The sequence below is a fragment of the Plenodomus lingam genome, assembly GCF_022343315.1.
Source record: "Plenodomus lingam strain CAN1 chromosome Unknown contig_26, whole genome shotgun sequence".
In the NCBI taxonomy this organism is placed as follows: Eukaryota; Fungi; Ascomycota; class Dothideomycetes; order Pleosporales; family Leptosphaeriaceae; genus Plenodomus; species Plenodomus lingam.
Genome location: NW_027093941.1, coordinates 83,951 through 108,492, shown reverse-complemented (window position 1 = coordinate 108,492; position 24,542 = coordinate 83,951). Strand labels below are relative to the sequence as shown.

At 48.3% G+C, this 24,542-nt stretch overlaps 9 protein-coding genes across 9 annotated transcripts; 6 read left to right on the top strand and 3 right to left on the bottom strand.

Annotated features, from left to right (window-relative positions):
- Positions 1–739: 739 nt before the first annotated feature.
- Positions 740–6,435, bottom strand: IAQ61_006328 (uncharacterized protein). Its single transcript, XM_003837709.2, has 2 exons — positions 4,939–6,435; positions 740–4,882 (listed from the first exon to the last, which is right to left on the bottom strand). Exons 1-2 carry the CDS (start codon positions 5,392–5,394, stop codon positions 1,319–1,321), a joined length of 4,020 nt encoding a protein of 1,339 aa, XP_003837757.2. The 5' UTR covers positions 5,395–6,435; the 3' UTR covers positions 740–1,318.
- Positions 6,436–6,747: 312 nt separating this feature from the next.
- Positions 6,748–7,626, top strand: IAQ61_006327 (uncharacterized protein; the record flags this gene model as incomplete). Its single annotated transcript, XM_003837710.2, has 1 exon — positions 6,748–7,626. One exon carries the CDS (start codon positions 6,748–6,750, stop codon positions 7,624–7,626), a length of 879 nt encoding a protein of 292 aa, XP_003837758.2.
- A 722-nt stretch (positions 7,627–8,348) lies between these two features.
- IAQ61_006326 (uncharacterized protein) lies at positions 8,349–8,866 on the top strand (the record flags this gene model as incomplete). The annotated part of the gene is made up of 3 exons (XM_066097143.1): positions 8,349–8,423; positions 8,576–8,748; positions 8,836–8,866. The coding sequence occupies 3 exons, from the start codon at positions 8,349–8,351 to the stop codon at positions 8,864–8,866; spliced, it is 279 nt and encodes a 92-aa protein (XP_065952620.1).
- A 462-nt stretch (positions 8,867–9,328) lies between these two features.
- On the top strand, positions 9,329–9,869 carry IAQ61_006325 (uncharacterized protein; the record flags this gene model as incomplete). Its single annotated transcript, XM_066097142.1, has 2 exons — positions 9,329–9,540; positions 9,569–9,869. 2 exons carry the CDS (start codon positions 9,329–9,331, stop codon positions 9,867–9,869), a joined length of 513 nt encoding a protein of 170 aa, XP_065952619.1.
- A 593-nt stretch (positions 9,870–10,462) lies between these two features.
- Positions 10,463–12,821, top strand: IAQ61_006324 (uncharacterized protein; the record flags this gene model as incomplete). The annotated part of the gene is made up of 3 exons (XM_066097141.1): positions 10,463–10,673; positions 10,952–11,443; positions 11,521–12,821. The coding sequence occupies 3 exons, from the start codon at positions 10,463–10,465 to the stop codon at positions 12,819–12,821; spliced, it is 2,004 nt and encodes a 667-aa protein (XP_065952618.1).
- A 704-nt stretch (positions 12,822–13,525) lies between these two features.
- IAQ61_006323 (uncharacterized protein) lies at positions 13,526–13,837 on the bottom strand (the record flags this gene model as incomplete). The annotated part of the gene is made up of 1 exon (XM_003837714.1): positions 13,526–13,837. One exon carries the CDS (start codon positions 13,835–13,837, stop codon positions 13,526–13,528), a length of 312 nt encoding a protein of 103 aa, XP_003837762.1.
- A 3,328-nt stretch (positions 13,838–17,165) lies between these two features.
- Positions 17,166–19,802, top strand: IAQ61_006322 (uncharacterized protein; the record flags this gene model as incomplete). The annotated part of the gene is made up of 2 exons (XM_003837715.2): positions 17,166–18,188; positions 18,240–19,802. 2 exons carry the CDS (start codon positions 17,166–17,168, stop codon positions 19,800–19,802), a joined length of 2,586 nt encoding a protein of 861 aa, XP_003837763.1.
- A 428-nt stretch (positions 19,803–20,230) lies between these two features.
- On the top strand, positions 20,231–22,044 carry IAQ61_006321 (uncharacterized protein; the record flags this gene model as incomplete). The annotated part of the gene is made up of 2 exons (XM_003837716.2): positions 20,231–21,335; positions 21,386–22,044. 2 exons carry the CDS (start codon positions 20,231–20,233, stop codon positions 22,042–22,044), a joined length of 1,764 nt encoding a protein of 587 aa, XP_003837764.1.
- Positions 22,045–22,996: 952 nt separating this feature from the next.
- On the bottom strand, positions 22,997–23,275 carry IAQ61_006320 (uncharacterized protein; the record flags this gene model as incomplete). Its single annotated transcript, XM_003837717.2, has 1 exon — positions 22,997–23,275. One exon carries the CDS (start codon positions 23,273–23,275, stop codon positions 22,997–22,999), a length of 279 nt encoding a protein of 92 aa, XP_003837765.2.
- Positions 23,276–24,542: the final 1,267 nt, after the last annotated feature.

The following is a 24,542-nucleotide window of genomic DNA, read 5'->3' as shown; positions in this document are numbered from 1 at the left end:
CAAGAGCAAGTATGTACATCCATCCCATCATCATCAACTCATACGCGCGCTGGCTGCCCGTACAGCCATCTGGGCGCTCCTAGCGAGAATAGGTCGAGGAACAGAAAAACTCGACCAATATTCTAGTACAGTACAGTACCGACAGCCCAAACAAACATGACACATGACATGCCACCAAACCCGCCAACACCAGCCCGCACAAGCTGGAAAAAACACAGAGAAGAGAAAGCTCCCCTTGCCGCCCCCACACAGCAGACCACACCACTTGTGGCTGAGTGAGCCCTCCCAACGGCGCAAAGCACAGCCACTCTTTGCCCTTTTGCATGTTCCATCCCATCGCACAATCCGCTGTCTATCAAACCGCAACGCCTGGATGGTAGAAGCGCTATTTTGAGAGTGCATGGAGGACAACAGTAGAGTACAGTACAGTACAACTACAGTACAATGACAGTACCAAAGTGCCCCAACACCCATCCCATCCCATCCCATCCCATCCCATGCCCGCACAGACCCTCCAATCCACACTGCAGAACATTGGACTATTCACGCTAGCGTGGCCAGCCCGCGCCAAAACCCCTTCGAGCAAAGACGACCGTGGCTGTGCTCTAGCCCCGCCAAGCAACCACGCGCCACGGTTGCAAAAATAGACGTCTTTTCTTGGCGTGCCCGTCCTCGCTCAGCCAGCGTACCGGTCTTTTTCGAGCCAGGGTAAGAGAGTAACTAGCATTGTGTTGTGCCAGCCGCCGGTACTCGCGGTGTGTGTTGGGGGGAAAAATGCAAGCGAGGGAGAAAGTTTACGAGAAGAGGCTTGAAATAGTGAGGTACGTAGTTGTACAAGTATATACTGTTATATTGCCTCTTTGTTTTTTCCTCTTTAGTGTGGGGGTGAAGATTGCATGTTGGGCTTTCTGGCAATGGCAGCATCCATCCATTACCTATATAGCACAAACTCCTACTCCTAACCCCTAAACATACACAGCGAAATAAGATGACTCCCCGAAAACAACACTGAACCTTGCCAGAAACCCGTGTCCAAAGACTAGAAAATGATAGCTGTACAAAAGCTGCAAAAGATCAAATAGTGGAAATGAATACCTACTTACAAAAACAATAAATGCCTGCGCTGTGATGGATGGGAGCTGGGAGAGAAAGAGGCGCGAAGGAAGTCGGGGTATTGCAGACTCATTCGCATGCCCATCTCCATCTCCATCTCCCCTCCCCCCCCTCGACCCAAAGCAAACGCAAGAAAAGACAAAGAACGCCTTAACCCCCAAACAACCAGTTTCCAGCCAGAAGAAAGAAGAAAACTCGACGCCAGTCAAGTACCTGTGCCCTTCTCTGGCCCTGCTGCCGTATTGCCGCTGACCTTTTCCTCGAGGTCGTCATTGCCATTATCATCATCATCATCATCATCATCACCCCCATCATCATCGTCATCGTCTTCACACTCCCACTCGTCACCCAAATCCGCGTCCCCATCCTCACGACGCTGGCCCGTCTGGCCTTGGTCTTGTTCTATCCCCTCTTTATCCTGAAGCGCCCAGTTCATATCCAGCGTATCCGTGTTATCATTTTGCAGTCCGAGATTGACGACTTTGGTATTCGTCTCGCTCTCGGCCTGCGATGGAGAAGGAGAAGGAAAAGGAGAAGGCGATGTCATCTGGGGCTGCGTCTGCGTCTGCGTCTGCGTCTCTGACCATGATTCTCCCTTCTCCCCAAGCTCGCCTGAAAACTCAAAAATGTCGGGCCTCTCGCCGTCCCCACCATCCGGCTCCCAACCCTGCACATAAACGATCGTTGGCCTCGGCAACGCGACAGGAAGATCATGCAGCACCGACATCGTCGCTGCACTCACGCCCGACTCCAACCCTACACTCAACACCAGCTCCGGCGTGGGCATGGGCTGCGCAACAAGCGTAAGCCGTGCGGTGGATGTAGATGTAGGCGTCCTTGTCGGGCGGGGCCAGACAAATGTTGGCTTCAGGCTAGGAGAAGGTTTAGGACTCGGAGTTGGTCTGGGGCCGTTGGGTTTTGGCCAGGTGAAGCCGATGGGCCACGTGCCTCGTGCTGGGGATGTGGGTTGTGCGGGGATGAGGGAAGGCAATATGGAAGATGGTGTTTGGGCAGCTTCAAGGTTGACGTCTTGGAGAACCGGGACATTGGGGTTCATGGATTCGGAATCTGGGTTTGATGGCTCGGTGGATTGGGATTGGGTATCTTGAGGATCGACGGATTGTGGGTCCGTAGGTTCAGAGCTGATAGCTGAAGAATCAGAAGACTCTGACGGGGTGGACTGCTGCTCTGTAGCCTGTGGCTCCTGATCCAGCGAGTTTACTCTCTGCCACTCCGCACCGGGAACCACAGTCTCCACAGGCGCCATCTTCGGAGGCACCACATATTTCAACCCATCATTATGCGTATATTGCGGTCCCTCGAAATCTGGATCAATGTACTCAGGTCGCATACCATCTTCCATCCACTCATCATTATGCGTATACTCTGGCCCATCAAAATTCGGCTCAATATACAGAGGCCCCTCACCACCCTCCTTGCCATCATCCAGCGTCAAATTTGGATCCGGCATCGCATATGCAGAGTTCGCACTCATCATGGCCGCAGAGTAAGCGAGATACCACGTGCGACTCGCCCCACCATCAAGCTGCGTGTTGAATTCCGGGTCTGCGAAGAACTTGTATGATTTCTCGGGATCAATGAGCGCGAGGTTGGCGTAGAGAATGGCTTTCCAGCCACCGACAACTTGGTCGACGCGGCCATTGCTAAAGTACGTGTCCCACTCCTCTTGCACAAACTGTTTGGAACGGGTGTAGGCAGAAGATGGGTTGAGAGGAATCATGTGGATGCCCTCAATGTACTCTGTCTTTCCGCCAAAATAAGTCGTATGGTCAATCTTGTTCTCGAAAAGAATACCCGTAACCTTGTTTGGCACAAACTGCGGAGGCTGGTTCTTGTTGTCCGACGTCATGAGGAAGTAGTTTTTTAGACTGCGGGCTTGCAATGCGAGCTGCAAGTTACCCCGGGCTTCCATGTTGGGGTCGCGAGAGATTCTGCCCCACATCTTGAGGGCATAGGTGGCAAAAGTATCCTCCGAGGTGGACTCTTGGTCCTTTCCATCCCCTGATTCAAAGAGCCCTTTGGCCCAAGAGTGGCCGTGGAACCAGTCAAAGGATCGCTGGAAAGGATAGTAAGCATCGTTGACTGGGTTCGCATAATCACGGACAAGAGTATTGACCCAGTCTTTATTGATACCCTGATCGAGCCACGTCGGGTCAAGATGGCCAATGACCGCAGCAGTCCAGACAAAGTAGCCGTAGTGGAAGTGATGGTCGTTGTAAAGCGTGTTGCCAAAATCAAGCCCTGTGTCATAAGGCGGCTTGTACGTCGCGCTCGAGACAACGCCCTTCCAGACCTGATCATAGACAAGCGGCTCGGGTTGAGTGTTGTTGACAAATACGTTGAAAGCATCCTTGAGCCTGTCAAGTCCGGCTGCCGCATACTGGCTGTTCCCAGTCATGCTGTTCAGGGTGTAGATGACAGCAGCAAACTTAGCTAGCCCTTTACCGGAGTAATACATGCTGTTTAGTCTGGTCTGTGCATCAAAATCTTGACCAAGCTCTTTGATACCGGCCTGGTTGATCAGATTCAAAGCCGCAGGTTGGAGGTTGATGTTGCCAGAACCACCAGGAGCGCCATTCGGATGTTTCGCCCAAGGCGCGAATGCGATCGAAACCGGAAGATCGTCTTCCACCATTGTGATCCTGTCGGCAAGTACCGCTGTCGCGTAACCTTTAGTGGTGGTCACGAGTGAGATGTTCTTCACTGCCGCTCTTGTTTCCTGGTCAAACGATTCTACGTGATGCGGCAGTGCGTACATTAACAAAGTCTGACTCTGGACTCCCCCTTTCGCCCAGGAGAGGCTATACTTTCCAACCTGGCCGCTCACAGAGGCAGATATTGTTGCGTTGATCGCGTAAGAACCTGCACTCATGTCGAAGACATCTTCCCCTTCCCAAGCGGAGGGGTTTTTCGTAACCTGTATCATACCTTGGAAGTTCCTTGGCCCCGTGATTGTGGAACTACTATCCAAAGTGAAGGGTGGCACACCTACGGATCCGATAGACGTAGCGTATAGAAGCCAGACTGAACCATCGTTGAGCGTCAGCCTGTACTTGTGGGCTATACCATTAACAACGGATATATAGTTCAGAGTGCGAAAGAAAACACCCGTGGTGATGACGGGCTGAGCTCTATCGTAAAGTGCTGTCACAAATCCCATACCCTGGACGCATGGAATTGACATGACTACGCGACTCCCTGCAGATGCAGCTAGATTGGCATAGGTTGAGAACGCTTGCAGGTTCTCTAGAGAAAGATGCGTGTCCCTCCCGAGCTCCGCAGCCGACAACACTAAATGATGGATACCAATTGGTGAAATAAAGTACTGTGGGCTATTGGGATTCGGGCCAAAAGCAAACTGTTCTCGCACGGTGTGCGTGACAGCCATGCCAAAAGAGCCGCCCACTCCTTTAGCCCAAGTCAAAGAATAGGGATGTGTCCAGACGGGAAAGCTTTGGCTACCAAGGAAGAAGTTTGCGTAGAACTTGTTGGTCTGAATGGGTACGTTCTCGTCGACAATATTTTGCTTCTTCACAATATGATCACTTCGAAATGGCAGTGAAGCTGCTGGCCCCGTAGTCGCTACTGGCTGAAAGATATTGTCTGAAGCTTGCCCTACTGATGCCGTTGGGCCTGGGTCTAGAGGTGTCTCGTTGGGACATAGCGGCTGGCCTACGGTAGTTGGAATGGGCCGGATGACAGGATCTTTGGTATTGACTCCGTTGGAAGGAAGGGCAGTCAAAATAGTCTGTGAGTATAAGTCAGTAATTTGTCATCTTCTCAGAACTGCCAATATATACGTACTCCTGTGAGCGACGGCTCTATCGTAACAGATATCGATTGTAGAGTCTCGATTGCTCTACTGTAACTCGTTGTAGCCAGGACATCTGTGGATATGGTGATTGCACGCTCGACGATATCACCTGGCTCACTCTTGAGCTCTCCAGCAGGCAGACTATGAGTAACAAAAATCTGAGACGCGACCAAGAAAAATCCAACCAGCTTTGCCATCTTTGCTGGTGGTGATGTCTGGTGTGAGAACGGCTGATAGGCGACGTGCAGCCTCGAGAAAGTCCAGACTGGCTTGCCTGCTTGCACGAGGCACAGGATTGTTGATCTGTGGCAGGAATGTACCGTGGAATGGATGGTTTCCCAGGTGAGGGACTGCATGATGCATCTCCACATTATATATGTAAGTTCAGCATTTTGATCACATCGACTTGTGGAGAGCCACTTCATGTGAGAAAAGCCAAACTTCATCTATTCAGGCAGGTCAGCCATGCTTTTGAGACATGAAGCTCACCTGTGGAAGACGATTGACAACGGCTGTACTAGTCAGGTTAGATTGCTGGAATGCAGGTACCATGCATGGGGTCACACAAAGTCCCTTTCAGGAGTGGGTCCCGTGTGGTACGGCTGTCCCGGGGTCCAACCTCTTGGTCCTCTGAGTACTCTGTTCCGTCGCCGTGAGCCGCTAAATTGAGCCTCTTCTGAGAACGCAATAGGCAATATACCCTCTATCGACGTCTATACAATGATCATGGGAGATTGTGAAGATTAGGCGATCAAAAGGAGTCCACAACCAAGGGTCGAGTTTACTAGTACTTCAATTCCATGTCCATTTTCCAGAGGATGCCGAGCCCTGAAAATCCTTGTACATTTCGTACCTAGCTCTTTTTCATCGAGTTCCCATGCCAGCCAAGACGTGAAGAGAGCGAGATGATTTATGGGGCAATGATCGCAACAAGACGAGTCGTCATCTATCGATGACAGTAACAAGCGCAAGGGAGGCAAGCCTCATGAACAAGCCATGCGACTGCTTGAAGAAGGAGCCGCTTCCAGTGTTTCAAAAATGACCATGGTCGTTGTCGGGCTTCTCAGCCGAAGATCGCCTTGCGCAACTTTTGCATAGAGTATTGAGAGACAACCGAACTAAAAGCCAGTCTTGGAAAGAGTGAGGATGAAGGCGATGTTACCAGTTGAAGCCGCTCTCGGAGAAATAGATTCACATAGTGCGAATGAGTGAGGCTGTCAGCCTGGTGCAAGCCGAGAGCACTCAAGTGAGGTCGAGGGCATCACCAGCAGGAAGTCGGGCGTGCAAGTTCGGTGCACAAGATGTGGAACTACCGAAACCAGCACCGAGGTCTCGGATAGTGATCGCGAGACCTGAAGCTGACATGCGCCTCTTCACCACTGCAGAGGAAAATGCTGTGTGACAGGTAGGACATGCCCTCACTCAAAGTGGAAGGGGAAGACCCAGGTGAATGCAAAGACGTCAGCAAGCGGCACGACAGGTGTCTATACATACTCCAGACCGAGAGCTTGGTAGGCGGAAGTAAAGATCGCTCAAGATACGCGGTGAGAAAGAAGGAGGTGGTAACGTGACGATGACCATATGCGGAGAGTCGGAGGTCTGTTCACGCTGGTGGGCTGAACAGGCTTAGCGTGATTCTGACGTCACTATGGTCAGTGAGCATTCACGACAGCAACAGAAGCCCATGCTGTTCAAGACCCTAGCAACCCCTTACTTTTAGCTACAAGAACAAACACCTTGGAGATCTCTCTTTACAAAGATCAAGTCCCTCTTACTAGTCATAAAGCCAAAAGTCTACAATGGCAATATCACACCACTCCGAGGAGCCACCTCCCAGCTATGAAGCCGCTACAGCATCGTCTTCGGACCCCTCACCTGGTATTCGACGTGTGTCGACTGACGGCCCAGCTGCCCGCCTAGAACGCAATGGCATTGCACCTGAACGACGCCGATCCATGGAAGATGAGCTTCGCGAGCTGCCTCCTGGCTGGGTCCGTTCCTTTGATCCAGAGTCGCAACATCAGTTCTTCGTTGACACACGAGCCAATCCCCCACGTAGCATCTGGGTACACCCATACGATGATGATGAATTCCTGAACACGTTGGGCCCAGAGGAGCGGAGCCGGCACACTAGGATGCGCAGGACGATGACGCTCGAGGATCTCGCGGCGGAGGATTCAGACGACGACCACAACGATGCACAGCTTCCTCCAAGGCCAGATGCGCGAAGCAAGGCGCCGGCCACTGAGGAGCCAGCCGCAAGGGGCCTCTCTGGCTTCTCCCGCCGACTCAAGGACAAGATCACCGGACAGACTCATGAAGAGCGGGCACAGGCTCGTGCTCGACGTGCAGAGGCGGAGAAGCAAGCCTATCTTGCACATATGCGTGCACGACAGGCGATGATCCGCGCCATTGAGACTGGAGAACCACAGTTGCTGGGTAAAGATCGTCAGGGCAGGGACGTCTATATCGAGCCTCCGCATGGACCCTACGCACAGAGGCCTGCGTACGGCTACAGCCCTTATACCAGCAATCCCTATCGGAATCCCAACATGCGATACATGCGACCGGCGGCTCCCTATGGAAGGCCATATGGATACGGTTATGGTGGAGGTGCAGGGCTTCCGATTGCTGCCGGTGTGCTGGGCGGTGCTTTGCTTGGGACCGCGCTGTTCTAGCTGCCTTGCTCTTGTTCAGGCTTTCCTCGATTGACGCAGGGTGACAGTCTGGGCTTCTTTGAGATATCCTCCTATACATCTGGTGGTGGGTAGTGACGAGTAAACAAAATAGCCTATGTGTATCTGTATCCTGCATGCACCATCTACCTACACAAACAACAATCCAAAGTTCTGTGTCATTGCCCCCAGGCCACATGTCTCCTCCCATCCGTCAAGATCAGCATGGCCGGAACAAACATACCCCGCATTGCCCCTCTCCTCTCCTCTCTCTCTCCCCCTTCTCCCCCACCCCTCCGCGTGAAATGCCGGAGCCTTTACTTGAGACCGATTGGATTTCTCACGCTCCTCCAGCCACCTTTGATGGCGGCCCGCAGACCTGGCCAAGCCTAGCCTCCATTCGCCAGCCTAATTCCCCCTCCCCCACTGACGCAAGAAAGCAGGCACACGCCCACTGTCGACCGAGCGCTTGCATGCCTACCGGTACATGTGAGATGTGAGCGCGTTGGTCTGTACTCTACCCTTCACTTCCCAACCATTACCAGCATCCTTTTCGAATAGTCTGTTTCTTGCGCTTCTTGTCGCGACACGTCTGTCAAGGTCTTCAGCTTTGTCTCTGCTGCCCTGCGTGCAATTGTTTGGATCGCAGCATTCGTCTGCTTACGACAGGGTTTGCAACTACGTCACTATCGCAAATTCAATCCTAATCGCTGGAAACGGACAATATGGGTGTCGCGAATCTTCTCCCTTTGGTGATTCTATTCGCTGTGGTCGGAGGTATGGGCTGGGTTGGCTATCAGGTTTGCCTTGCCCCTTTTACACAACTCTCCCCTGTCATGATCGTACTGTGGTCGCATCGCATCGCATCGCATCGCATCGCATTGCACACAATGCGCCCTCCTCCATTCCGCAACGCTTCCAGGGCGGGCTAACCCACACTTCCGACCACCAGATCTTTCTCTACTCCAACGAGCTAGCCGAGCGCGGCGTCAAGAAGATGGAAAAGAAGAATGTCGTGTTTACAAAGGATGGAGCGCGTGTGGGTGTCAAGGAGGTTACCGCAGAGGAGTATGCGGATAAGACGCAAAAGGCGTTTGTGAACACGTGGAATGCGGCGCATGACGGGTATGTTCTCTTATATCCTACCAATGGCTCTGGGAGCGGTACAATTGAGGGGTCGACCATGTTGACTGACTTGTGTTTGTTGCGCAGTGGCGAATCGGTACGAGAGCGAGGAAGATGAGGACGAGGAGGAGGGCAGACGCGGTTATGGCTGTGGAGGAATATAACATTGCATATTCATACATGGTTCCAGGGCTGGGTTTTCAGGGGCTGGTGGCGATGGGGAAGTTGCATTTTGACTTGCCTTTTATCGACTATTGCATCAAACATAACACGATCAAAGTACCTGGACTGGAACTCACATTACAGAGTACAGCTATCTGTGCAGAGATCAATGTTTTTTATATGATAAGCATCTTGGCAAGGCTTGAAATAACCAGTGTAGAGGCAGTGAGGCATCGTACTTTCGAGTATGGCGTATAGTAGCAACCTCGTTGCTAGACATGAGTCTGCCTCGGGCGCGACGAGATACCCCGTAAGAAGTATTAAAGAGTTGTTGAGTTAAAACTCTGCCTGCTGGACCTTGCCGGGCTGAAGGCTCACTGGCCGTCGGCACACGTCCTCACCAGCCATCTGGCGATGAATGACTTGGTATCATTACAATCTCTTCCCATGGAGTACTGAGCGACTGGGCATCTTCCATGTTTGGTCACACATGATTCACTTTCCTACCGAATCGCATCCAGGCCATTTACAATGCGTGGCTCGATTCCAAGTGCCGTTCCTCCGGTTCCTTTCGCGCTTACCCAGAGTCACGACGCAGATTGTTGGCAGCATAATGACGAGTTTGATTCCGTACGTACCATGTACCAACATCCTATAGTTGTGTTCACTTTAGCCTGATCATTGCAAAGATCATAGTGGGAGGAAGCACCGCAGGCCTGGTGCTAGCAACTCGACTCAGCGAGGCTTTACCTAGACATTGTATCGCTGTGATGGAGTCAGGATCAGATGGGTGTAACGAGTCGAAGATCTATATCCCGGGCCTCCGAGGGTTCGCGTTTGGGTATACATATGATTGGAGCCTGCCAATGGTGCCGCAGTTGCACATGTGGCCGGGCCTATATAGATCGCTCTTGCTGAGAATCTACCGCCATACGTCTAAGCTGGCATTCCTTACTTGAGAGACTTGGCATGAGAGAAGGTGGTTCTAGACAAGCAAAATCTGCGAGCGACTGGTATCCAGCTTCGATGATTCAATCAGGGATAACACACACAAGGATCAATATCGAAGGGATCTCTCACTCATACTCATGTTGCACGCAATAATGCTGCACAACTGCATCATTTACGGTAGCTAGCCTCGACTTCTGGTCACGAAGCTTACCATATCATATTGATCCGCGGCATTAACATCCCCTTGAAGATTTCTTCGAAAGCGGTACTTTTGCATGCAGTTATGGGTACAATGAGGTGGAAGAGGATCCTTTTTCCCCCTTTTTTCTTCCTTTTGAAAGATACTTTACGCACTGCAGGACAATGAGATAGTCTTTGTCTTATTCCAGACCCCACCGTTTAACACATTGCCATTTCCTTACCGTAAGGGCTAGCAAAGGTTTCCTTTGTGCCCCTGGATCATCCGGGTCAGATGGTACCTTTAATTATATGCACCAAGTTCCTGAAGAACTTCAAGCTGGCTTGCTAGGTACTACCGTAAGCACGTGAACTCTACTCTAGCCATTGAAAGTGAAAACCGGCATTTGAAGAACATCTTGAAATGATCCATAGATGCGCTGGCCAGGAGATATATGATTGGTCCACGGTGAAGATTTGCAAGGACTACCATCCAGTCTTCCATCCAGAAAGTCTCACAAAAGAGTCCTTGCTCATTGTATTGGCCCAAGAGGGCATTAGTGAAGTCGCCAAATCGATGGCTGTTCTCGAGTCGAGGTCGATTCGGTCCTCATTTGGACCGTCAGTCAATTACCGTACCTAATTGGTCATGGCACTTGCCCAATTAAATCCCTCATATTGCGATCAATCAGCGCATTGCTGTTCCAAAGCAACGACTTCAACATTTGATCTCTGCAGATGTTGGCAATCACAACAGGCACAGCTTGCCTCGATCGGCCCTTCCAACGGCATCTGCGGACATCGTGGCGCAGCGCAGAGTGACATCATCCCGTACGGTAACTTACCGGTTGCACGCTTCCAGCCAACTGGCCACAAACACAAGTCTTTGCTCGAAACCGGCTGAGAGGCGCAGTTGGAAACAAGCCACGAGTGTCCGTACATAGAAGAGTGGCCTGTTCCCTTTCTGGTCCTCGTCCTTCTGCCAGCGTCTCCTCTCCCTTGGCCGCTATCATTGCTGTCGTCCTTAGGTTCAGGTTTCGACGTCAACATCCTCCCAGCGCGTACAACGACAACACATCCAATCCCCTGACATCCCGTATACGACGACAGACAATCCACCGCTGCGCTTGTACCATGGTGTATCCACGCGGCTCTGGCAGAGCATTGCTGCTCAGCGCAAGTTTTGGTCTTGTCAGGGCCGTTGCTGTGCCTGAGCCGACGCCAGTGCCTGCAAAGGTCGAGGTTCGCGCTCCTGTAGTGACTCCCGCACTCATCCGATTCGATGGGCGCGGGAGCTACATTCAGAAGCGCAATATCATCAGCGATATTGCAAATGGCGTCCAAGGCATCGAGAAGTCATGGGCAAGTGTCTTGGGCACCGACTTGCCCAGCTTCTTCACCGAAGGTAAGCAATGGAGCCAAGCTCTCACCAAGCTGCCGCCGTAACACCGAGCATGGCGCATGCTCACACGTGACCATTAGGCATTCCTGGATGGTTCGATAGTGTGCCCACAGGTGACCAAGTGCTATCGAGCGCAGGCATCAGCCGCGCCGACCTCGACGCGAAGCCTACCGAGGTGCTCAATATCCCACCATATGGCAATTGGACCGACCTGGGCTGGAATGTCCGCTTCCACGGCAACGTTTACAAGATCCCGGATATCTCGCAGAGCAAGATCGATGAGCTAGCCAACGTCTTCCTTATCGACACCAGCGTCGAACAATTGCCTGACGATCAGAAGGCAAACGCCCGCAACCTCACGCGCTCGATTTTCATTGTCCAGCAATCTGACCAAAATGTCTCCCTATCTCTCGAGCCCGCTCCTTTACAAGGTGGCGACGGCGAACCGGGCGGCGGCAATGCCATCCCCGCGACTGGTGGCGTCCAGAACTTTACGCTTCCTTACCCCACAACCGAACAAGGCGACTTCGACGTCTTTGTGCCAATCGAGCTGAACGGCCTGACTCCTGGTAACGAGACGAACAATGTCCAGCGCCTCAACGTCTACACCAACGGCACCCTAACCGGCAACGCTACCGCCTTCCTCGTCCCGAGCACTGGCATAACCTTCATCTCCGACATTGACGACATCCTACGCGTCACCAAAATCTACAACCCGAAAGAAGGCCTCCTGAACTCCTTCGCCAGAAATTTCACACCCTGGGAAAACATGCCCGACATCTACGCAAACTGGAGTCGCAGCCTGCCCCCCAACACGCACTTCCATTACCTGACGACGACGCCTGAGCAAGCCACGAGAAATTACATGGACTTCATTTACAAGACCTACCCAGGCGGCTCCTTCGACACGCGCCCCCTGAACTTCAGCGACGTCTCCGCCACGCTCTCGATCCGCAAATTCCTGCTCGACAAAATCTTCGCCACCTTCCCCGACCGCAAATTCGTCCTCATCGCCGACACGAGCAACAGCGACGTCATGAAGGCCTACCCAGAGCTCGCACACCAACACCCCAATCAAGTCCAATGCATACTCCTGCGCAACACCAGTGCAACCGATAGCGAGATGTGGTTCCCATATAACACGGCTGGGTTTGAAGGCCTGAATAGCAAGAATTACATGTTTTTCCGCCATGCCGAAGATCTGATGGGGTTGGATATTGCAGGTGGCCAGTGCTTGAATGAGAGTGTGCCGCAGAATGTTACGTTTAGTCGGCAGGCGGAGATTTTGGGCATCCATGGGAGTGGGGCGGTCAAGGTGGGTGGTAGTAAGACATTGGGGTTTGTGGTGGCGTTTGTGGCGGCTATGTGCCTGGTGTTGTAGGAAGACGAGATTGGCGGTGAGTGGTTACAAGTGTTTTGTGGGTTGACATGACTGCTATGGAATGATTATTGGTTCATGAACGCATGGCGTTTCTTTTTTGATTATCCTGCTTTCACATCATGACTGTCTCAGTGGCTATTAGCGGCACATGTTAGAATACCATATTGCATTTGCATTTTTCCCTTTGGAGGTACATTGGATTATTGGATCGTGCATGTGCATATGGATTTTTGGAGGCATGGTGTTCATCTGGACTCTCCCGATTAGCGGGATTTGTTGAACAATTCATTGGGATTTACTTGTCTCTGGTCCAACGGAGGTTTCAGCAATCCATGTCTTTATTTGTGTGCAACATGATGCGATAAGTGAGGCAGATTATGAATAAGACAAGTTTATATCATAACACCATGGAAGAAGTAGAAGAAGTACGTTATATTATGTCTGTCTGTAGATGTAGGAAGTCACTTACATTACTGCCCTCACAAGGAAGCCAGAAGCATATATAAAAATAACCCATTATAAAACAACACCAACACACAGATGGCATCTCGCAGCAGATTGAAAACTCACAGCGATAAAATTAATTTAGTTTGAACACTTCAATTTCCTTAGGCTCAAAAAGATACCATATAAAACTTAACCAGCAACCCAGCTTCCGCTCGATGAATCCCCATTATGAACCCCCAAAGTCCAATAAAAGACAATCAAGGGTGCTTCTTCGCATTCGCCTTTTTCTGCAGAGCCCGTATCTCGGCGATTTCCTTCTTTTCATAGTGGTCCTCCTTGGGTACCTGATCGAATGCCTCATCCGTGACCACTGCGTGGAGCGGAGGATTATACGTGCCATCCTCCGTACCGGCTTTTGGAAGCGCAGCGCCGTATCGGGGCTTAGCCGTGGGGGTGGGCGCAATCTCTGTGGTGATGACTATGCTGGTAGTGGGTTCGCCGTTGGCGGGACCGGCGGCTTCTGCGTAGTTGGGGTTGCTTGGGTCCGGGGTGGGGGATGGATTGGACATGTTGTGTTAGGATTGATGGCGGGTGAGGGCTTTTTGGATGGGTTTGGGATGGTGGTGAGTTGTTGGGTTGGTGTGATGTAGAGAAGGGATGATGATGGGTTGTATGAGGAGAGGATGTGTACTATGTTTCCATATGAGCGGCAAGAAAGTTCTTATATATGTCATATGCCAGTTGGAGGCAGGTGAATCTGTTTTACCCACGAGAGCTAGTCTCTGCAGATTCATCATGACTGTGAGACATTCGTTCGGAGAAATGGTGAATGTTCAGCATTTGACTGGACGGCATGAGTGGAATCGAGGCTCGGAGACATTACGGTATTGATGGACAGTCGGCATAGACATGCCTGGGTGGGAACATGCGAGAGTCAGCCAAACCACGAGCTTTGAAACCTACTTCGGTGCCCTTGGTGAGGAATAGAGAACCTAAGACAGCACAAGTGAGTCATGGATATGGTTCGAGAGGCACATGACGCTATGACGGTGGATATCTTTAAATACCAGAGGGCGGTTTAAACAGCCTACAGACTCGCTGGATAGACTACGGCCTTATGGTAATGGCCATGGCCCACAACCATTAATACCGTGGTCCAGTGCCAACGTTGTCTTAAGGTATAGTAAGATAGAAAGTGACGTATATAATTGTTGAAGTGTTGTCTTTCCCATGGAGCGAAGTATGATCCTATTTATCTTCAAGCACTGCTGCTAATTGAAGTGCGACAGTCATTGTTTGTTTCAAAATAGAAATGAATCGCAGCATTGTGTGATACCCGTTCTTGGATGATTAGGTAGCTGCTTATGAACTATGTAGATCATTTTATCCAATGAACTATTTAGACTGTTCCTTTCATTGTTTACACGCTATATAAATATACGTATTTCTATCATTGGTCTTTGTCTTCAACAACGACATTGCATGTAGCCCAGCGGTACGATTCAGTGTTTGGAATCTTGGGAGTATGATGGGAGGCGATGTTAATATTTCGAACAATCGAGAATTTGTACATAGCTTGTCATCAGGTTTGACAGATGATCTGCGGACTGGTAAGGTGCATCCCCCCTGGGCAATTTACAGCCCACGTCCAGCCGAGGGCAAAGCGGCGCTAACGTGATCCACCACCGAGCGCCCACCCCCACCGAGCGCCCACTAACACCAAAATCCACCACCCACTAAATGAGGATATTGCGCCACCCACAATAGCTATTATCACGAGATTTCTTAGAGTCGCGATTATTAGATCTATTAGAGTAGATTAAATATTTTAGATTATGTAAGCAGCTTTTTAGAGGGTCTGATTAGGCGCCCACGCTATAAAGTTGCCTCTACTACTATATCCTCTTCTACTAGCTCCTTATTAACTACCTTAGCTAGTATAATAGTAGGAGGCTTAAGGATTTACCTCTTACCTATTTAGGATATTTTAATATTATTTTAGAGTTACTTTTCTAGTTACTTAGTAGTTTTCTACTTATCACGTGTAGTAGCTTTTTAGGTAGCTTTCTCCTCCTGCTCCTTCTTAGTAATTACTTAATTTAGGCAACACTCCTCTATAAGTTAAGCTTTAGCAAGCTTCTATTACTTATAAAGCTTAATTACCTTGCTTTTTTAGTGTTATAGCTCCTATTCTTTAAGGTTCTTTTACTTCTAAAGCTTAAATACTTACTCTACCTTTAATAGTAAAATAAATTAGGCACTACTACTATAATTATTATTAGGGAGTAATAATAAAGGTTTACTACGCTTCCTACGCTTCTTCTTATTAGCTAGGGTAGCCCTTAGGTGTTTATTTTTATAGTTAAGTAGAGTATTTCTTACTAATATAGTATAGATTATCTAGCTAAGCTTCTTTAACTATTTATTATAGATATTAATTATAGTATTATAGAGTAACTACTCTATCTTTCTCTAATTACTTATACTTAATATTAAGGTTATACTATTACTTAAAGAAGGCTAGTTACTATTATTTATAGGTGCTTTAAACCTTAAAAGGATAATATTAGGGTTAAGTAATAAGATACCTATTACTTTAAAAGCTATTAATATTAGCTTTTCCTTAAAGGTATTACTCTATATAGTATTAAATAACTAGTAGAAATCCCTCTTAGTAATACTTATAAGCCCTTAAGAGCTATCTAGAAAACTAGATAGTTAAGCTTTATATAAAGCTATAAAGGGAGCAAATACTATAATATTAAGTAGCTAAAGGGTATAAGTGCTATAAGGGGGATATATTATAAGTAGGATCTTATATTTATTATAGTACTTAATAAACTTTATTATTATATAAGATCTATAGCTATTAAGAATAAGGAGCTAGTATAAAGTATAAGCTTTAGCTTTTGTCTTATAATTAAACACCTCCTTAAGCTAGGATACCCCTAGGGTGTGGCTTATCTACCTACTTAGTAATCCTATAAAGAAAGCTTAGTATTATAATAGGTTAAAATCTTATAACTAGGTATCCTATAGAGCTCTAGATTAGGACTAATAAATAAGGGTAGGGGTAAGAGTAGTACTATTAGCGCATATATAAGCTATAGTAGTAATCTACTCCCTATTACTATTCTAGAGTATAGCTCTAATCTTTCTTTACTTATAAGCGCTCTTATTAAATATATATTTAGTTTTTAATAGTACTCTAATAAGAAAACCCTTCTTATCTATATTATAGATATACTAACTCTTAATATTATATTACTCTATTTTTTAGTATAAAAGCTTAAAGTATAAGCTATACTTAAAGGTAGAATTAGCTTTAAAGTAGTTATAATTAAGCCTAGTAGCCTAATAGGAGATAAGATTAATATTATAGTAGTTAATAAAGCGCTATACCTAATTTTTACCTACTAGATTCCCTATTATTTTAGTTGCAAAATTTTAAATAATAGTCTATATAGGGGGTAATCCTTACTTATAAAGCTCTTTAATATACTCTATAAGCTTACTTTCTTACGTAGTATTAAGTATTTAACTATTTAGTAAAGTAGTAGTATATACCTACTAAATTTTCTAGTAGCGTCTAGATAAGGTTAACTACAAGTAACTATACTTTTCTACTATTTCTAAGTATATAAAATCTTCTCTAAGAGTTAAGGATTTAATTGCTACAAGCGCGTTATTAATAGGTGCTATAGTTGTTAAGAAATTTAGTATTAAAAATTTAGTGATTTTAGTGTTGGTGGGCGCTTGGTGGGGGTGGGCGCTCGGTGGTGGATCACGTTAGCACCTCACGTGACCACGCGTCCTGCCCTCAACCTTACTAACTTCCAACAAGGGTCCTGTCCTGTCTCGAGGGCTCGTCCATCACGCCGGTCTAATTTGACCACTATGTCGGACGATCTCGAGGTAAGGGAATTTCACCACCCTTATACGCCATACGAAATACAGAATGACTTCATGCACGCCGTATACAACTGCCTGGAAAGTGGCAAGGTTGGCATCTTTGAATCTCCCACTGGTACGGGAAAATCACTTAGTTTGATCTGTGGATCATTGACCTGGCTTCGCGATCACAAGAGACGGACATTTGAGGAGGGATTTACGACCGAGCGTAATGATAACGATGAACCTTCATGGATGGTTGCACACGCGCAAAAGCAGCAAAGGCACGAAGCACTCCGACGTAAGCAAGATCTCAATGACCGCATTGCGAAAATCAGGATCAAAGAAAGGCGCGCCAGAGAGCGTTATGAGCTAGAAGAGCATCGGTACAAGAGACATAAGACAGACGCCTACCCTATCAATGGTGACAATGATGAGGCACAGTTTGCGCTCGATGATTATGAGAGCGATCGTGAATCGGAGAAACAAGCAAATGGCCAATCGTTCGACGACTCCGGCTTTTCAGCAGAAACGCAAGCATTGATGGCGAAGCTGGGATTTACTGCGGGTCCAGTGAAAGATGCTGATGCCGAAGTACTGGATGAGACCAAGATCTTCTTTTGCTCGCGGACTCACTCTCAATTGACCCAGTTTTCCAGTGAGCTCGGACGAGTAAAGATGCCACCTGCTTTACTTGCCGAGAATGTGGATAACGAAAATAGCGATACCACAAACGAGGATGTTAAACACTTGACCCTTGGTTCAAGAAAGAATCTTTGCATCAACAGCAAGGTCAAGGCATTAGGTAATGCTACAGCTATCAACGAGCGATGTGTCGAACTACAACAAAAAACGAGTGCGGATTGCCGATGCCAATTCATGCCAACAAAGGAAAGCGAAACTTTGTTGACTGAGTTCAGAGATTATGCGCTCGCAAGAATACGCGACATTGAGGATTTAGGGTCGCTGGGTAAACAGCTAGGCATTTGTCCCTATTATGCCTCGCGACCAGTAACTAAGTACTGTGAAGTGAGTATTTGGACCTGCTCTCGCGTGTGAGCCACGGGCTTACTATTGTAGATGGTGACCTTGCCCTATCCGCTTCTTCTGCAAAGGGCAGCACGGGAGGCGCTTGGTTTGTCGCTCAAGGGTCACGTGGTAATCATCGACGAAGCTCATAACCTAATGGATGCTATATCGGGCATTTACTCCGTTTCTGTAACTCTCGACCAAGTTCAACAAGCGCGTGCCCAACTGACTACATACTTGCAAAAGTTTCGTAACAAGCTGAAGGGCAAGAACCGTATGTATGTTGCGCAGATACTACGGGTTCTCGATTCAATCATCACCTATCTCCAGTCTGTTGGTCGAGATGACAAAACAGCAGATGGCCAAGCAGATATGGTCTCAATCCTATCGGGTAAAGGAGTTGACCAAATCAATATTTACAAACTGAACACATACCTGCAAGAGAGCAGGTTGGCGCGGAAAGTTGATGGATACACGGCTTTCATCGAGCAGTCCAACAAGGACGGTGGAAAGGTGTCTGCCGAACGCAAGCCGCGACAACAGATCCCAGTCCTTATGCACGTTCAAACATTTCTTCTGTCTTTGATGAATCCATCTGCAGAAGGTCGCTTCTTTTGGTCGAAAGAAGAGAGTACAGGTACCACGCTACGATACATGCTCCTCGACCCTACATATCATTTCAGGGATATCATTGAAGAAGCCCGCGCTGTCGTTTTGGCTGGCGGCACAATGTCTCCTATGAGCGACTACGAAAACCATCTGCTCCCGTATCTTGACCATTCGCAGATCATGACTTTGTCATGTGGACATGTTATACCACCATCAAACCTCTTCGCAGCTCCTGTCATACAGGCTCCTAGTGGCGCCGCTTTCGACTTCACTTTCGAGAATCGCAATAAGGAGACGACATTGGTTGACTTGGGTTACAGCATCCTGGCCTTTGCGCAACATATTCCCGATGGTGTGGTCATCTTCTTTCCCAGTTACTCGTATCTCCACACATGTGTAACTGGCTGGAAACGCATCTCTACCACGGATTCTCAGCAGAAACTTTGGCAGAAGATTGAGCAAGCCAAGCCAATCTTCCTCGAGCAGCAGAGCCAACAAAGCCGATCCACGCAGTCGCTGGTACCCAAGGACGCCGCTATTGACTCGGTCTTGACTGCTTATAGCGCAGCTGTAGCGTCTGGCAACGGTCGTGGTGCTCTGCTCTTCGCGGTCATTGGAGGGTCACTTTCGGAAGGCATCAACTTCAGCGACTCTCTTGGGCGCGGAGTGGTGGTAGTGGGCTTGCCATTCCCAAATCCACATTCGGCAGAGTGGAAGGCGAAGATGCAGTACATCTCGGCAAAGGAGTCTGCGAGAGGAGGTGATGGGAGAGTGGCTGCCCGCGAATTCTATGAGAATGCATGCATGCGAGCCGTCAATCAATGTATAGGCAGAGCGATCCGGCACAAGGGCGACTATGCGGCCATCTTGATGCTGGACAGACGATATGGGAGTAAACGCATTCAAGACAAGTTACCGAAGTGGATCCGAGGCAGCATGGCCAGCGGTCTAGGTGCTAAGGATATTGGAGGAAAGCTCGACAACTTTTTCGCGGAGAAAATCTAAGTTCAAATGCGAGGGACGAGATTCTCATGGCCATGAGTAAGCGCATTGATCGTGCCTTGACGATCAGTGGTAGGTAGTCCGACGGCAGATCCGGTCAACCGGCGAAGGGGTTGTAGCACAACGGCTTTATGTGTAGCGTCTTATTCAAATCCAAATCGAGTTAGAAGGGCCAGCCTTGTCTCTCATCCAAGAACGCGTGTCTTCAACTTTCCATCATTCACTCGAATAACTTCGGACATCATTCACATACCAATCCGCATTGGCGGTCATGTCGTCATCTCGGATTTGAGGCACGCACCGCATCATAGCGGATGGTGTTGCCGAGACCGTAGAGCAGCAACAGTCCGATTCGGAGGAGCTCCCGGAACAGGTGGAAACTATTTAGCAGCAAACTCGAATATCAGCGAGCGACAACACAACAGCTAGCTATGTCATCTCGATGGGAGTCGCGCGACACCGAAGCGGGTGGTGCCTATACCGTAGTTGCGCAAGGCGATGCTGTAGATCCTCCATCGCAGGGACAGAACATCAACAATGCCGGCCAAAATGACCCAAATCTCGAAGCTCCTGATTACATTGGTTCTGTGCCAACGCCAGAGGACATGCTGTTCCTTCCACGCGTTGCCGATACGCTTCCACGAGGAGCCTTCCTAATCGCCATTGTCGAGCTTTGCGAGAGATTCGCGTACTACGGTCTATCCGGACCGTTTCAGAACTACATCGCCAACGAGTATCACGACTCCAATGGACTCCCTGGCGCCCTCGGTTTCAAGCAAGCAGGCGCAACCGCAATGACCAATTTCTTCCAATTCTGGTGCTACTGTACGCCATTGCTGGGTGCAGTTATCGCGGACCAATATTGGGGCAAGTATGTGACCATCAAATGGTTTAGTCTGGTCTACATGCTCGGTATCACGATCTTGTTTGTCACTAGCCTTCCTTGGAGTATCCAGAGCGGTGTAGCGTTTCCCGGGCTCGTCGCTGCGATGCTCATCATTGGTCTTGGGACTGGTGGCATCAAGAGTAATGTCTCTCCTTTGATTGCCGAGCAGGTACGGTCAACAAAACCTTTTGTCAAGACGATGCGTGGAAAGCAAGTCATTGTGGACCCAGAACTTACGGTGCAACGCGTGTACATGATGTTTTATGTCTGCATTAACTTGGGATCTGTTTCAGCGATTGCCACAACCATGCTGGAGTTACATGTTGGCTTCTGGAGCGCCTACCTTCTTCCGTTTGTCATGTTCTGTGTCGGCTTCATAGTACTTGTACGTGGAAAGAAACAGTACATCATCAGGCAGCCACAAGGGGGTGTTATTGGGAATTGTTTCCGTGCTCTCTGGATTGCATCAAGGAATGGGGGAAATCTGGATACAGCAAGACCTTCTGCACAAAGAGGTCACAGAAGAATTGCCTGGGATGACAGGTTCATCGACGAACTCAAAACCGCGCTGGTAGCATGCAAGGTTTTCCTCTTCTTTCCAATATATTGGGTCACATACTCACAGATGATGAACAACTTCGTTTCTCAAGGTATGTTACACATAAGAGAATATATACTCGTTGCTGATCTCTCTGTACAGCTGGACAAATGGAGCTGCATGGACTGCCCAATGACATACTGCCGAACATTGACCCTATTACGATCATTCTTATGATCCCGTTGATGGATCGGCTGATCTACCCGTTCCTCCGCACCCGCCTTCATCTTGCCTTGACGCCCATTACACGTATAACACTAGGGTTTCTAGTCGCCTCCCTTGCGATGCTGTATGCTGGTGTTCTTCAATGGTACATTTACGCAGCCCCACCGTGCTACGATTATCCTCTGAAATGTGATGCTGGTAAGCTAGCGGATGGCAAGCTGGAGCCAAATCGGATTCACGTCGCATGGCAGACGCCGGCATATATACTTGTTGCTCTAAGTGAAATTCTCGCAAGCATTACCGGGTTGGAGCTAGCATATGCAAAAGCACCCGAGAATATGAAGAGCTTCATTATGAGTCTCTTTCTACTTACTTCGGCTGGGGGGAGCTTGTTGGGTATTTTGATTGCGCCTTTTGCTAAGGATCCACATCTCCAGTGGCTGTACTTTGCCTTGGCTACTGCTGCAGCTATTACGGGCTATGCCTTTCATCGGATGTTCAAAGATGTCAATCAAGGAGTGCCCGTGAACAAGGTCGTCGAGAGTGCAGAAGAGTTTGAACTACTGGATCGAAGGAGCGGAGATGATGACGAATAAATGTAGCAATGACAGATCCGAAGGCATGGAGATTGCCCGGCGTTCTCCGAGATCATAATAATCATCAAGCATTCATTGAACGAACCTTCAATAGCACCACTGACATGTAGATTAATTGGGCATAAAATATATTGTGTGGATGATTCCGCAATCGTCTAAAGCAGGGTTGATCAGTCTGAACCAAGCATGCTGTCAGACAGAGTGCCTCACGACATTCGTACTTTTTTTAACAAAAAGATCGCAATATGTTATCTTATGGCGGTCGTTACATCGCACTATCCTCACAATTGCATCCATATTTGATATGGCGTGTCGCTTACTAGCAGGTGCAAAGACGCCGTCCAGTGAGATGAGGTGCTGTTTCTTAAGTAACAGCCTTGATTCATGTGGAGTCTATGCTTTATGCTTCGCCTCAATCAGGAACAAAAGGCCATGTCTAGTATCTGGGAATTCAGGGGAGAATTAGTCCTGGGACTTTCCACGAAAAGCTAATTGTTGATTGACAAAACATGCAGAAACTGCAATGATAGATATCTCTCGATCAAAACTGTCGCAGAATACAAGTATACTATGTGAATAATTTCCATATATTGAACACTAACAACTGCTTAGCTATATTGTTGAACAGACTGCAACAGAACATACTTACGATCATGGGAACTGAGATCAGGAGATGCTATCTGACAAACCCCTAGTCAGAATTATTGCGACCGAACATACGCGTACTCATTAGTCCAAAAAGGGTCCTGTCCAGGCAGAGCAATCTCCCGCTGTGCGGTCCAATTGCGACAGTGTTCATGTCAACAGCCAGATCTGGGTATTCATTACGACGATATGGTTCACCGTTTTCGAATGGATCTCCCTCTGCTGCCCAGATTTGCACAGTTGCAATTGCGTTCCGGTTGTTCTGGGTGGCGACTCGGTAGTTCGTTCCGTCTTCGTTATGCCAGCCCTAAATCTGCACGTCATGTCGATGACGATTGCGGGCTGGGTCTTCGCGACCTATATCAATCCAGCCCCTTGGGTCTGGGTCTGGCGAATTTCGATGGATAAGCCAGAACTCAATCAATTGGAGCAGTGGTGGTTGAGGTTGCCCTTGGTATCCTGGAGCTACCTGACAATTGTTGCCTTGGCGTTCAATAATGACGGGATTGGGTGATTGATTGTCGATAGGGGCCGCTGTAGCGACAAGACTCAAGAGAGGAAGGTGGAGGATTGATTTGAGAAACATTTTGATAAAGAATAGAATTCTGAAAAAGCAAGGTGATTAGAATGATGCGTTTACAGGTTGATCTGCTGAATGTTCAAATATAATGGTGAGATAGAAGGAGAACTTAATGGACCGTCTTTATAGTTAACACAAGCCAAGAGTGAAAGAGACTCTAGATTTTGCCACAAGGTCTAGACAATACACAGTGGAACATGTCGTATCCCATGCTTCCTCTAGACAGACCAAATGGGTCGTAATTGACTCAGTGTTCTGTCAAATTCAAAGGACAGGACCGTTTCCATCGGTTCAATACTCACGTGATAGAGGAATAGCTGGCATCTGTGGGTGAATTGATAGATGTTAGGCTGCGTACATGACGTGAGAGATCTTCTTTTGTGTCGTACGTGCCAAAGCTCTTAGAGTGGGGAACTAAAGCGGTATACAATTGTATGCTCTAGACTCTGGAAACGGCAGAGATTCTCTAGAAAGCAAACCAGGAGAGTCCATAACATTGACTTGTTGTAGCAACAGTCAATTGTTGCGATATAATGGCTGAATGAGACCCTGACGAAGGTGTTTACAACCTTGACTCCCAGCTCGTAAATCTGAGGATTGCCAAATGGGAAAGAGAAGACGTTCTGGTTCGTATAGATAATCGGGGTTATTTCCAAGCTTTGCTACGCGACTATACATCTTCCAGTTGCTCCGGAGGAAGATCTTTCCCCTGATATAAACATCCCAGATCAAGTACCTAGTGAATATTCGTAAATGAGATATCCTAAACCAATGGTATGACCTATCAAGGTTAAGAGACTGGGCGTTGAAAGTTGCTTCGGTTTAGAGTGTAGTCGTGGCCAAAGGTTTATTTTCATGGTGTGCGTAAGCTATGGATTGCTCTCTGGGGGAACACGTTTCATATATTCCCTGTGGTGCATGCACTGTCTTGATCTAGACTACAGGCCTAGAATTCCTGGAAGATTGGATGGCGGGTCTGCTTCGAAATTCCAAATTTGGACCAAGTTTTATGCAATATAACATATGATTTTGCATCTTCAACCTCAGATTTGATATCATCTGGAAACTGAAAACTTTTCTATGAGACCTTTTCTAGCATGATAGAGAACCCAAAAATCGCGTATTCTACATATCACTGGGACAATGCCCCTTCTCCAATGTGGGTGGTTTGAAGGATTTTGATGGAACACAATGTAGAAGTTCAGCCGCGCGTTCATGTTGACTAGCCGATTGAGGCTCCTTTGTCCAATCTCTCCCCCTGTAATATTGCCCA